General features: G+C 38.1%; 1 protein-coding gene across 16 annotated transcripts in view; it reads left to right on the top strand.

The window, feature by feature from the left end:
• Positions 1-13,356, top strand: part of RALGPS2 (Ral GEF with PH domain and SH3 binding motif 2) — a 142,145-nt gene that overhangs the window by 49,235 nt on the left and 79,554 nt on the right. For 14 of the 16 annotated variants that reach the window (XM_013099300.5, XM_038182706.2, XM_013099304.5 and 11 more), the window contains 2 exons: positions 63-188; positions 10,115-10,165. In XM_013099300.5, the coding sequence (XP_012954754.1) occupies positions 63-188; positions 10,115-10,165 (177 nt within the window). The remainder of the gene's footprint in view (positions 1-62; positions 189-10,114; positions 10,166-13,356) is intronic. The other 2 variants (XM_038182711.2, XM_038182708.2) reach the window with 1 other exon arrangement.

Here is a 13,356-nt window from a genome sequence, read left to right as displayed (position 1 = left end):
ATGTTTGAAAAGGAATTTTGATCTTGGCAGTGTAAAAAGATGACAAAACCAAAATATCGTAGTTTTGTTTGTTTTTGCAGAAGAGTAGCAGTTCTGAATCTTTGAGTGACAAAGGTTCAGCAGAACTGAAGAAGAGCTTTGATGCAGTGGTATTTGATGTTTTGAAGGTTACACCAGAAGAATATGCCGTAAGTAATTTTTGTTAGTTGCTGTGTAATTTTTTCAATTTTCCCTACCCTTCCCCATTCCTATATGTTTTGCAACTCATTTCCACCATTCTTGGGTTTCAAAAATGGATCCTGTCCTGTTCTTCATTGTCTATATTCTGGTTAATGTTGAGTAGTCAACATCAACATTAGGTTAATGTTGAGGAGCTAGGCTCTCCAGGTGTTCTCATGTTATTGTGTGCAATGTAGACCAAAGATCCTTAAATCTGTACGATACACCATAATTCTGAGATGTGCATAGTAGCTGAAAGGATATACTTGATCTGAACTTGTTTTTTTTTCTTTCTGGAGGTGTTTAATTTAATCCTTTTGATGGTTTGTTTATTTATGCTGATTGGTTTAATGAAGGTACAGATTGCTGTTTTTTAATACAGCCATTCCTGCATAATGCCCAGCCAGTGTCAGACGCTGGCAGATGGTACAGCACATCCCAGCTGAAGTCGGTGACAATTTCTGATGACGTTTAGTGGGGCTAGAAAATTTTCACTCTTGTTATTACAAAATAGTCCTGTATTACAAAATAGTCCTGTATTAACATAAGCAGTGGCATCATAAAAACTGTTTATAACCTCTGCCAACACTAGTTGGGAATTCAACTTTTTTTTTTTTTTTTTTTTTTTAAACTTTACAGAGGAAAACTCTTATGACTGGCTTGTATGTGGACTGTCTGGGTGGTGTTTTGGTTGTGTTACAGAAGGCCCACATAACATTCAGTTGAGTGTTGCTGTTTCAACTCTTCTCCTGCAAAACAGCACTGGTAGTAGTTCGATTGGACACCTGTTGGCTGTGAGTCAGTATTGCAGGTTCTCAGGATGAATTTCTTAGTCCATCACAGTATGGAAATATTTAAGGTCAATAGTAACAAATCAGCAAAACTTTGTTGCTTGTACATGTTCATACTGGGGATAATCATAGAACATCAAGCCTTCCAGTTAATGGTCTCTGGTAGTACATGGGTTGTAAGACTTCTGTTAGAGGTTATGCATGAATACAAGAAGTCACCTCTCAATCATGTCCTTCTCAGCCTTGGATCTTATCAAGGATTCTTAGTGCATTTATGATGCTCGCATTCCTCTTCAGGAGGGTGCAAAGCCCAAAACCATAGTCTGTGTGGAGCTGCTGCCACGGACTTGGACAAAATGAAAAGGTGCTTTGTTTGGCATCTCCTTTCATAGGCCTCTTGCTCTTTTAAATGATCTCTCCTTTGCAGAAACTTTTAACTTTCACAAGTATTCTAAATATTACCTGTTATAAATGCTATCCAATTTTAATATTTTTATTAAAATCTATAGTGAAATCTGGAATGTTTACTGTTTTCATATCGGGCTTCAAACTAGGTACAGTTCCACTTACAAATACAAATTTTTTTATTTCAACATTTCCCATTATGATTATGCACATGTGATTGTAGTTTGGGTTTATGCAACCTGGTGTAATATTGCTGTTTTCTCAGTTTCTCCAAAAAGAAAACCATGTCTTTAGTCTCAGCCTTCTGTAATATTTATTTTCAGGCCTTGTTTGCTGTAAACTGGTCTGAAATATCTTACAGCATTTTAAACAGTTGAGCAAAATTTCCAGTAGTCAGTGAACAACCCTTGGGCAAGCTTATAGTTAATTTTTTTAATCATGTTTCTATACACGGCTGTACTTCCTAGTTGATATTTAGTTCTTCAGGTAAACTTACCTTATTTTTTTCACTAGCACTTGCTTAATTGCTGTCTTTTTGTGGTCATTCTTGTTGAATGTTGTGAAAATAGGTAAATTTGACAAAAACTTGAGTACCTTGGCAGAAAAACACCTTTGACTCATTGTAGTTGTTTTTTTTTAATTGCTCATTTCCTTATTCTTCACATTCTTAGTCCTACCGTAATGGAAAAGTGTAAAATCTTCACCAGTATTTCAGTGCTGATCTGAAGACAACCAGAGTGATACAGTATGGTCAAGCTCTTCAGGACACCAGCACCAATGAGAATGCAAACGTGTGCTAGTGAGGTTTTCATTATAACAGTGGGTTTGTACCTCTCAGCTTAGACACGGATATGTTACCAGTTGCTTTTTCAAACTAGAATAAGTTTCTAGCGTAGTGAGAACTTCTGGTAAAAAGAGATGTAGTGTAGACTACTGACATCAGTGATTTACCAAAGAATAAATTCTGTAACCAGCGGTAGATGAATAAAGGTTTCAAAATAATACATTTTTTTTCAAGTGGTGAACTGAAAAATAAGTTATGGATTAAGTACGTTATGTGTGAGAGACAAGATAAAAATAAATCTAGTAAAACAGCAGAAAAAATAAGTTCCTGCACGAGAGTTAGGCAGCTGTCTAATTAATTGCTAAGTTGTTTTGGCTCGTAGGAAAAAAGAATTTCAGTACACAGATGCCCTGAAGGTGAGAGTTAACTGATACAGTCAGCATCAGCATTGGGAAATCTCATCTCGTATCTGTTGTGTTGCGTTTTGATGAAAGCAGGTAACTGTGTACAGGTTGTTACAGTTAGGCTGAGGGCAGAAGAGCAAAAATCTGAATGGTATTCAGTTTAAAAGATACTGGAAACAGGATTCCTGCTGGTGGTTGTAGTGCCAGGCTGAAATACAAAGATGCCTTCTCAGCTCTCGTGTTAAGGTTGTTCCTTGAAAACTTAATTTGTTCAGTCAGTTGGTGGGTGAGTAAGAGACAAGAGGGACTGGAAAAACTATTGCTTGCTTACCAAGTCAAAGAAGTCTAACTGTAGATATTAGTGATTTTATTTTCACATTCTTGCCTTTGGCAGTCACCCACCAGGAGCATTATGCCGAAGGTGCAGTTGGTGTGCCTTTTTGTGATGGGCTGTTGTTTGGACTCTGAGCAACTTTGACATGTACTCCAACCGTTCCAGGGTTCTGTCTTGCACAGTAACAGCAGTGATTATTGTAATAAACATGTAATATTGCACTTACACTGTTGTGAGCAACCGCGTGTTGTAAGTTCTTTGTAAAGTTAAAGGGCCGTGCTGCAGCTGGAACAGGTGAGATCTTCAGGCCTAGCTGCTGCTGTTGGAAACGAATGTATGGTCTGCTATACATGCACAGAAAAAGCAAAGCTCCTGGGAAGATGTATTGAATGCCTGCATGCTTCGTAAACCTGGGGAAAAAGAATGCCATTCAGTGAGTATAAAGCAGGATATGTTTGTTTTCTGCGAGGGATTCTATAGACAGATTTCTAGCTGTAACTAATAGGAGTCTGTCTCTAAATACCTGCTTTTAGGCTGATCACTGCTCACTTCTTTATTAAACAGCTGAAAGCCACAAAGCGACTTGGTGCCAGCATTACCCACTGGTGCCTGGCCCTGTAGATGCAGCCATTCAGCGTGTTTACAGGGTAGGCAGAGCCACAGTGAATGCTGGCCATTTTTTTTGAAGGGAGATCTGTGGTTTCGAGCGTCCAGGGCACAATTTGTGGGGGAGGGATATGGTAATGGGGCAGTGGCAGCAGAAAGCGGGGCTGGTGAGACTGAAAGAAAAAAAGAAAAATGCTTTGGGAACTTGAGCTCCAAATTAAGATGCTGGCGAACCTCACGTTGAAGAAATATTTATTTTTTTGCTTTACGGTAAATTCTTGCTCTTTAGACTGCAACTGTTTAATTATTTGACTGTTTATTACTTTTTGACTCGCATTTCCATTTTATACTTCGACTTAGCCACGGCGGTGTAAATATTTGAGGTAGAATTAAGGGAAGCGCAGCTGTATAAATCCATTGCTTTTTTTTTTCCCACCTAGTTATCTAAGAAGGATTCTTTATTCTTTGCCATAGTCTCTGAAAGCGTTACAAAGTAAGTTTGGTTAAGATGTATGCCTATTTCTCCTTGGGATTCCAGTTGAGCTTTGTCAAATGGATGTTGGAAGAAATATTGCTTATTTTGGAAACAATAAGGTCATTTTAAAATTGTGTAGATGAAACAAGGATTTTTTCTCAGAGGCATTCTTGTGACAGTTATCGAGACACCTATATCTGGAGAAAGAGCACGAGTGTGTGTTTTGTAAATGAAGCGTGTAATGCAAGTGCAGAAACAGGTCTTAAGGTGTGTGGTGTCCAACAACTCCTTTTTTGCCACTTCCAACAGAACAAAAATAACTTAAACTGGCCCAAGGTTCCCCATAGGAGACCTTCCTCTGTCCAACAGATCCAGCATCTCCTCTACAAGGTCCTGTGCAGCTCCTGGGGCTGGCTGTCAGTGATCTGGCAAGTTGTCCGCTGCGTCTGCGAGCAGCTTGATAAAGTGATGTACTGGACCTAGGAGCATTTGCTTTAATAACAATAAAATAAAATCTGCTTGTATGTGTTCCTGTTAGCTTTATTTTACAGAAGAATATTAATAAATAAGTATTTTCCCAAGGAGAGGAAGAAGCAGTGATTTCAGTGTGTGGAAGAACTATTAGTGACAGAAGTTCTGGAGTGGACTTTGTGAGAAAACAAGTAGGGTTTCAGCACAGGAACTCCAATCCCCCAGTGTTCATCTTGGGCAGTAGAATTATTTTACTACAGATGCAGTGCTTAACAGAGGCTTAGCTATTTTTTCAGTGAGGGAAAAGTATTCTGGCAGCCCAGAGAGACAGTGCTAAGCCAAGTTGGAAGGCTTAAATATATTTCTTTCTAAAAATTCAGATTAAGGAGCAATTTATGAAGTGCTGCCTGAACCAACATGGCTTCAAGGAAAATCAGATTATGGCAATGTTCTTCAATAACCGAAATACGGACTTTTTTTTTTCATCTCAGACAGAAACTTAGTTTTTCTTTTCACAATGAGGGTTTCTGTCAAGGAGCTATGGGATGTGCAGTGTCCTTGTGGGGTAGGTACATGACTGGAGAACTTGTAGTACAGTAAGCAGCCTGGTAAAAGAGTTGATGCTTGAGAAGTCTAGGGACTAGAAAAGGGGGATTATAGTCTGGATCAAATGGGAGATTTTGTACGGGAGCATGGAGAGGAGCTTGATGCAGTGGTTTTAACTGCAACTAGAAGTTCCTAAGTTACATGGGTTTTGGAAGGAGAGTAGTCACACGTGTTCACAGAAAAGCAAGAAGGAATTTTGAGGAATACTTTAAAATTTCATTTCATTGACGTCCACATTTGTCAAAGCAGCAGCACAATGAGGAGTGGTTCTTATTCATCTGGATGCAAAGTTTATAGCGTCCTAGCCTTGCCTTAGAAGAGGGGTAAATCTCTCTATATGGACCTGAAGCTATGTGGTCATTATTTTAGTATATTGACGTACTTAGTTGTTAACAAGTCCAATATCTCAACACCCAGGAGAGCTAAAATATTTTTAAACTCTGTTGTTGAAGGGTGTCCCCATGCAAGGTCTTAGCAGTGCATACAAATACTCCTCTGGTTGTGCCAGGGAGGCTGGGGGGACACGATCTTCCCTCTAACATGCCTATATCGGAATTGCAAGATTCACCATTCCTTAAAGATGGTTTTCCCTTGTAGGGTTCCTCAAGTGACTGAGGATCTGGAAGGACAGTAATTATACACTTAAACAAAAACCCCTCTTCTAATCATATTCTAGAATTGTTCTCAAGATCTAAAGCCAATTTGAGGACAAAAAAAATGTTCAGCTCTTTCATTGCCTGAGCAATGAAGAACTTTTTTAATATATAGATGAAGTCGATAGCCATATCACTTCTGAATGGGCAGAAAATACTAAGTTCTGCTGCTTCTTTGTCTAATCAAAATGCTTCTTTAAATCAAGGTCTTGAATTGTGCGTGTGACTTTTTAATGCACGCAGCTGAGAGCTCAAACAAAAAAAGAAACCACAAACCAGAGAGGTTATTGTTGGCTTGTTTCATGCAACAAATCGATGTGAACACTTGAAATTTTTAGTTTGAGTATTAAACCATTGAACCGCATTCAGGAGAGGGAGATATCCAGGAATTTGTATTGGCTGGATTAAGGAACTGAAATGAGAGAAGTCAGTGCATTGTATCGCTTCGCTACAAAAAACAAGTTAGTGGCTTTGTTTATGGGTTTAAATTCCCCATGATTTGGCCATGGTATAATTTTTTTTATAAGGAGAGTTGAGCAACAGCATCCAACAAGTATTACACATTATTTTCTAGGCTTTGTCATTTCAAGTGGGCTGATTAGAATAATGGCCTTTCACTTTGCTTTATTTTTGGCTTCGCAGTGAGCAAGCGCCTTTAAAAGGGTAAAAATTTAGAGAAGTGTTAGACTTCTGAATATGAATGAGTAGATGTTTTAAAAAAAAAACATCTTGCTTTGTCAGAGGTTTAAAAAACTCATGAGTACACTGCTATATCTATGAACCCAAATGGTTTTGTATCCATCAGCTTAGGGGTTCAGCTAACAATTGTTTGCTGCTTTGGAGTTGTGAACAACTGAAGTGTTTGGAATCCTTAAGACACTGCAGACTTTATAAGGAAAGAACCTGCATAAGGGATATTTCTTCAACAAGTGGTAAAGTAAATGCTAGTGGTGTAACAGATGGATACTGCTTTTAGCAAAGGCAATAAAATGTGTTAACAAAATTAGCAAAAATTCTCACTTGCCCATTCAAAAAAAAAAAAAACAAAACAAAGCAAAACAAACAAAAAAAAACAGCAAACAGAAACAAAACCCCAACTCTTGCTGTATCTTTTGTTCTCAGACTTGTCTTCTGTGTGTTGTGATACTAGTAGCAGTCATTTCAAATCTTTTAGTAATGAGCATTAATCTTGAAGATTGGCATGTGTAGTTTTATTCATTTTATTTATGCGTAACGTTAATATACCATTCTGTGTTTGAAGTGTGTGCATGTCTTCTGATGTCAGAATTGTGGTGCAAAATTAAAATCAGTCTTTTTCATCAATTGCTGATGTTGATCTTCAAGTAATAATTTGTTTAGGAATAAACATGAAGCAAATAACATTCTGGCTTAGCTAAGGCAGTTCAGATTGGTCAAGAACACAAATTTTTCCTGAGAAGAAATAAAGCATTGGGTTTTAACCATACTCTCTTCTGCTTTTGTGTGAACAATGAATTGGCTTTCTGGTTCATTTCCATTCCACTGCTGTAATCTTGTTTCAGTGAGGAGGATTTGCACATAAATGTTAGCAATCGCTGCAATGCCAATTTTCTTGGTTTTGTTCATTTGGTAAGGATGTTTTAATGTCCTATACTCAAGCTTTACTTAATTTTATTTTTAAAAAAGTGTATTAAATTTGATTAATAGTTCCAAAAAGTTCTCCAGACAGCCTGCCTCTTCTGCTTTTTAACCTGAAGTTATTTTGATTTCACCTCACCCGTCAATTTCCTGATTCATTTTTTATATTGAGAAGCACAGTGCTACGTTTAGTCACGTATTTACCAAAGACAATACATTTCCCAGAAGGCTTGGCATGGTGTAGCAGACTAAAGATGGAGTTACACAAACTGGTGTTTCAGGATTGGGGTCTTGCCCTTGGAAATGAAAAATAAGTCAATTCTTGCTTATGTGTGGATGCTGTATGGTTGAGGGGATTGGGTAAGAAAAAAGAATTCACCCTTTTCTTCTGTCCCCCTATCTCTTGCATGCTCTCTGCAGGTAAGAAAGTGCAGTCCCCTGGTGCTTACGCCTGCACAGCTGTGGTTATGTGGTTAGGTGCTTCCCAGGGCTGCAAGAGCTTTGGTACTTCCTAGCAAATGGGAGCTTAAAATATCAGGCAAGTTTGTTCTACACAGTGGTACAGACTTGCTGTGCGGTATTTAGATAAGTCCATTGCTCGTAGGGAAGCAGTTTCCTATGCATTTGCAGTTTCTCATCTTAAACTTTTAAGTAGGATTTAGGAATAATTGGATTAAACTTTAGACTGGTAACAGTTTCTCCCGCGTCTGGATGAGGAGCAAGTATTCTGTATTTCTCTCTTTAATGATCCATTTAGCTGCTATCTAGACTTTGGACTCTAAGCTTGGAGGCTTATTAGGTGTATTTTCCTTCATTCTGAAAACTCTCAGATCTGGAAAAAAAAATGTATTTAATGTTAAGCCTCACAACTTTCTTAGGACAAGTTTTCTCTGAATACCTCTTGGTTATTAGCTTCAAGTCTGTTTTAACTTGAGAAATCCGTTCACAAGGTTGTTCTTACTCCCTTCCTAACTATCATGCTTTTGGAGAAATATCTTTGTTCTGTCTGTTTGTCAGGTGCCTTTCCCTGCCTAAGTAAAGCCATGCCTTACCCATTTGTGTCCTCTAAAGAGCCATAAACACAGATCTCAATAAGAGGGCAGACTATTAAATTACCAAGATGAAGCTCTTTGCTTAGCCAAGTACAGTGTAACATAACCCAGAACGACATCTGTAATATGTAGGAGTTTCTGATGCTCTTTTGCGGGTAACGGAAGCCAGAGCCTTCCGTTACCCGCAGAAGAGCATCAGAAACTGGCTACTCTTCACGAGTAGGTCCCTTGTTAATACGAGAAGAGCTTGAGATAAGCTGCTTCTAGTTCAGAAGGCATTCTTTTGGTTTTGGCAAAAGTTTGTTTATTTTTACTGTAGTTGCTATGGGTGGAAGGGAGTAGAGTTTAAGTTGAAGGAAAAGAGTATTTTCCTGTTTTTCTGCTCTGGGTTGAGTTAAATTGATCTGATCTAGTCTCCCTTGAACACAAGTTTAGAAAAATGTTGTCTAGGTGTAGAACATAGATTAGAAGAAGCATCAGCTGACTAAAGTGGAGCCCAGGAAAGAAAGCTTATAAAAATGACACATGAAGAGCTTGTTACTTAAGTGATGTACTGCAAAATAACAGAAGATTGTGTCAAGTTTGGGAAATTGGGACTGATTTGTACAATTTTGGTTGTTTGACATAAAAAGAGATGTAAATTTCATCAGATCTGCTGCAAAATACAAATTTCTGGCAAAACCCATCTTTTCATCTCATAAGAGCCAGGTGCATCTCTTAACACCTGCTCTCTTTCAACTACAGCACCCTAGTTTCATTTCTTCTGCAAGGCCGTTTCTACTTGAGAAGCCAACCTGCTCTCCAGCAACGCCATTCAATGGAAATCAGTTTTGGAGAGTCACAGTGGTCTCGGTGTGTACCAAGTACTTAAACAGAAGAACCACGGTTTTTAAGGAAGCAGGGAAAATAGCTAAGCAGCTTGCACCTGCTGAAACTGAGTAAGGTCTCTGGATTCACTGCCAAAAGGATATTTTGATATCCAACTTGAATAGCACTGGTGTTTGTGGGCTACCTTACATGTTCTTTGAAAAATGTGATCTCTTCCTATTGGATTTATAGGCAGACAGCAATTCTAAACTGCTTAAAATAAGGCTCTGAATATGTTTAAAATCACAAAAACTAAACAAAAACTTTTGTGAGTGCTGCTTTACCCCTTTCAAAGCTAGACAGACGTATTGAAAACAAACTTGCTGATTCTGGCTCAGTGGAAGTGTGATAGCTGTGTTTAACTGTTGCTGTGCAACTGCAGGATTACTCAGCTTTGCTATTTAGGTGGGTCAAATATGGTCCAAGTATCAACTGCAGATTTTGGGGATGTTTCAATAGAGTTGTGTAATGCCTAGACTGAGAATTCAGAGTCTGAAGAGAAACTGTGCTTGGGTAACTGAAGTTAGGTCCTTATATTCTTGGATAGGTCGTTATACAGTATGTCTAAACTCAAGCTCTGACTTGCATATATAGCTGCTTCTGAGAATAATTTCTCATAATTTGTTTATTTTATTAAATGTAAAATTTGGAGCGCTTTGGTTTTGCAGGATGGCTGTGTGGTGAGAGCCAAAACCTCTTAAATGTGCTACTAAATTAAAGTGAAATAACAGTAAAATGCAATGGAACAAGTACACTTTTTCTCCAGCAGTGCAGCAACTTAATAGGATGCAAAGTTAATTTTGAACTTAACTTATGATTTCTTATTTCAGGGTCAGATAACACTAATGGATGTCCCTGTATTTAAAGCAATTCAACCAGAGGTGAGTAGTTCACTGGTTTTCTTTTCAAACTTAAATGAAAAATATTGTGCATAAACTCCCGAATTGCAAAGTGTGAGTATGCTCAATGAATATAAATGTTTTTTGGTTTCTGTAGCTCTTAGGCAGATGGGTTTTATAATACAAAAATATCTGGAACTAGCAATTTGTTTGGGGAATGCTCTGTTGGTATTTAAATATGTTCAACCAGTGCTAGAGATGAAGTATCTGCTTTTTAATGTTTGAATGATAAACATCTTGATTTGACAATTTTGATCAGAATGTTGTAGGTTCCAGCTCCTGATAGATCCAAAGAAAAACCAAACTAACTAATAAGCTGGGTGGTACACAGTGTGCCCCAATATGTATTTTAGTTGTCTGAACTGACATTTTCTGTTACCTTTTCAAAGTATTTAACAAATAAACTACAATCCTAGCCTTATTGCTAAGAAACCAATTGTGTATCTCAGTATATATTAAGGTCATGATAAGAAGGAGAAGAGAAAAATACTTATTACATGTATTACAACAGAACCAAAAGCAAATAGCAGCCCCTCTAAGTACAGACACCACAGTTTGCCCATTACATTGTCATAATGAATGCAGTTGCCCTCCTGTGCTTTTGCCATTTGTTGTGCTTGGAGCACGCATGCACACCTGTCCCAGTTCCGCAATAAAGAGGTTCAGAGGTGCTGTTTCTCTTTCATAGATGAAGGAAGGGGTTTAATAATTTCTGCAATGTCATGACCTTTGTTCAACAATAGTGTTTTAAACATTTTTGTATGTTGTGTATCAAGGCTAGAGATGCTTTTACAAATAGCTCCATATGTCACTTGTGTGTTTCAGCTATGCTTTTGGTCCTGACTGTAGTTTAATATAGCTGGTAATATAGCCATTGTTCTTTGTTTCCATACCTTGAAATTATGGAGTAGTCATTTGTATATTTAATGGAGGTAACAGTAGAGCATAAAGACTATATGTAGTCTTGATGCTTGGAGATGATGTACATGTGCAGCTTATTCATGAGGTTTTTGTCAGGGCATACTTGGCTTTGATTGCGAATAGGGGAACGGGTAAGTTTACAGATTGCAGCAATGTGCACTGCCATAATAAAATGTACCCTGGGACTCAGGAAGAAGTCAGTGAATGTGGGAATGGTTGTAAGCAGTTCTTTTAGCCTCTCCAAGTGGCCAGCAGTATATGCTTAGTGAGACAGTATGAGAAACCATGTATTTATCTATACATTGATATATCCTTCTGGTATCAGAAGCTGGAGACTTGGAGCTGCAAGGTGCATCCACATACATGCTTAATAGCCTGTGATGGGCATTTCTTCCCTGACTTCTGGCTAATCCCCTTTGAACTCAATTCTACATTCAACCTTCACAATTTACTGTTATTATATAATTGTATAATATGAAAATGCTTCCTTCATGTGAGCTGTTCATGTCATCCTGAATACAACCTGTGCTGTTCTGATCAGTAGATAACTTCCTATTGGCTTTTCCTGTGCGAGGCATCTTTTAATTGTGTTGCTGTTGTATCTTTTCTGATCTCCATTTGCAAAAGCAGCTCTATTCAGTTTCTTCCTCATATAGGAGAGGAAAAGAATGCATGCCATAGTTCATTGTAATATGTTTCTCTGACTGCTTTTTTTTTTTTTTAAATAAAAATAAAAATGGCTGCAGCTACTGTTGTATTCAAGATATTTGTGATCTGTAGATGTATTGGGATAATATATGGATGTTCTGTGCTCTCTATTATGTTTTTAAGTACCTCCACATTCCTTTCTATTGCAGCCTGGCTTGCACTGATGTTTTCACAATCTTCACAGTAACTACAATAAATTATGAATTTGTTTATCATTATTTTGGTCTGATTAACATCTTCCTATGGACATTGTTTCGTACTTTTCAAGGCTTATTTTCATTATTCATTTTATTGTTCACTTTGTCAGTAGTGTAGAAGCCTTTGGGCTCATCAGTCACCTTTAGATTATCAGATTTTACTGGTGGCAGGCTTTTGTCATGTCCCTGTTTGCGTGGATCACTAAAGAACATTTTGCTTCCAATAGAGACACCTGCTGAAAAAAATCTTAGTGATGATTACTGCTTGATCACTTCTCTACCCATGGATATATATTTTTAAAGGCTTTATTTTGGTCTGTACATGAAAATGTTGCCATGATTTATTCATGATTTAGCTTGCATGGTTTGAGCGAGCTGTTTCTTCCCACCACTCTCTTAATCTCCCCCTTCTTTTTTTCCCCTAAGTTCTTCAAAGAGCTTTCCATTTGATTTCTGGCTTTTGGGGGCATCCTTAGTCTTTTTGATTGGCAGGATATGGCCACCCTCATCTTTCTGATAGGATATCTTTAAAAAAAAAAATCATCAGAAACTTTCAAGTTGATTTACCCTTTTATCTAATTGTTTAGAAATACACACAGAATGTATTTAAAAGCCAAGCTTTGCTGCGGCGTAGGTTGTGTTGTCTCACCCTCCCTACCCCAAAATGTTGCAGTTCTGGATGCTTTTTTGCAGTGCCTCTTCTCTAGTTACTGGGCCTCAAAGAAATGGATATCAAAAAATCAAACCACCAATTTAAATAGCTAGGACTTTCCTTTATGATCTGCTCTTATGGAAGTTCCTCTGCTTGAGCTTGATGGTAATATTTTCTTCCCATTTTCGCTTCCAGCATTGCACAGAGCAAGCAGTCAGCTGCAGAACAAGCAGAAGGGTGCGAGTGAATTAGATACAGTGGCAGTGATCCAGTACTCTTGAACTTGTCATCTGCTGCTCTTTTAAGGTTGATTCTCTGTATCTCAGGTTGTGTTGTATGAGCAAACCTACTGAAAGGCTCTGAGAGATGAGAAGAAATGTCAAGAATGCATATTTGATTTTGTTGGATGTTCTACCTCATTATTGTACATAAAGAGGAAAAGCAGAAGAAAATGAAACAAGTATCTAAAAGGAAAACTGGGGGAGAATAAGAATTACTTTCTAGATGTACTCACCTTTTAAGAAACACATGTGCCATGTAAGAAATTATGATGCCTTCACTGCAAAATCTGTTGCCATTTTGACACTTCTCACGTTTGCACAAAGTTGAAGGTGCAGACAGTGTCAAGTGCCATGTGTCCATCAGTGCCCCTTCACAGGTGAGCAGAGGGCTGTTGCCTTGCATCTGACGTGCCT

This window comes from Anas platyrhynchos, chromosome 8, assembly GCF_047663525.1.
Source record: "Anas platyrhynchos isolate ZD024472 breed Pekin duck chromosome 8, IASCAAS_PekinDuck_T2T, whole genome shotgun sequence".
NCBI classification, from domain to species: Eukaryota; Metazoa; Chordata; class Aves; order Anseriformes; family Anatidae; genus Anas; species Anas platyrhynchos.
This window is presented reverse-complemented; position numbering and strand designations above follow the sequence as displayed.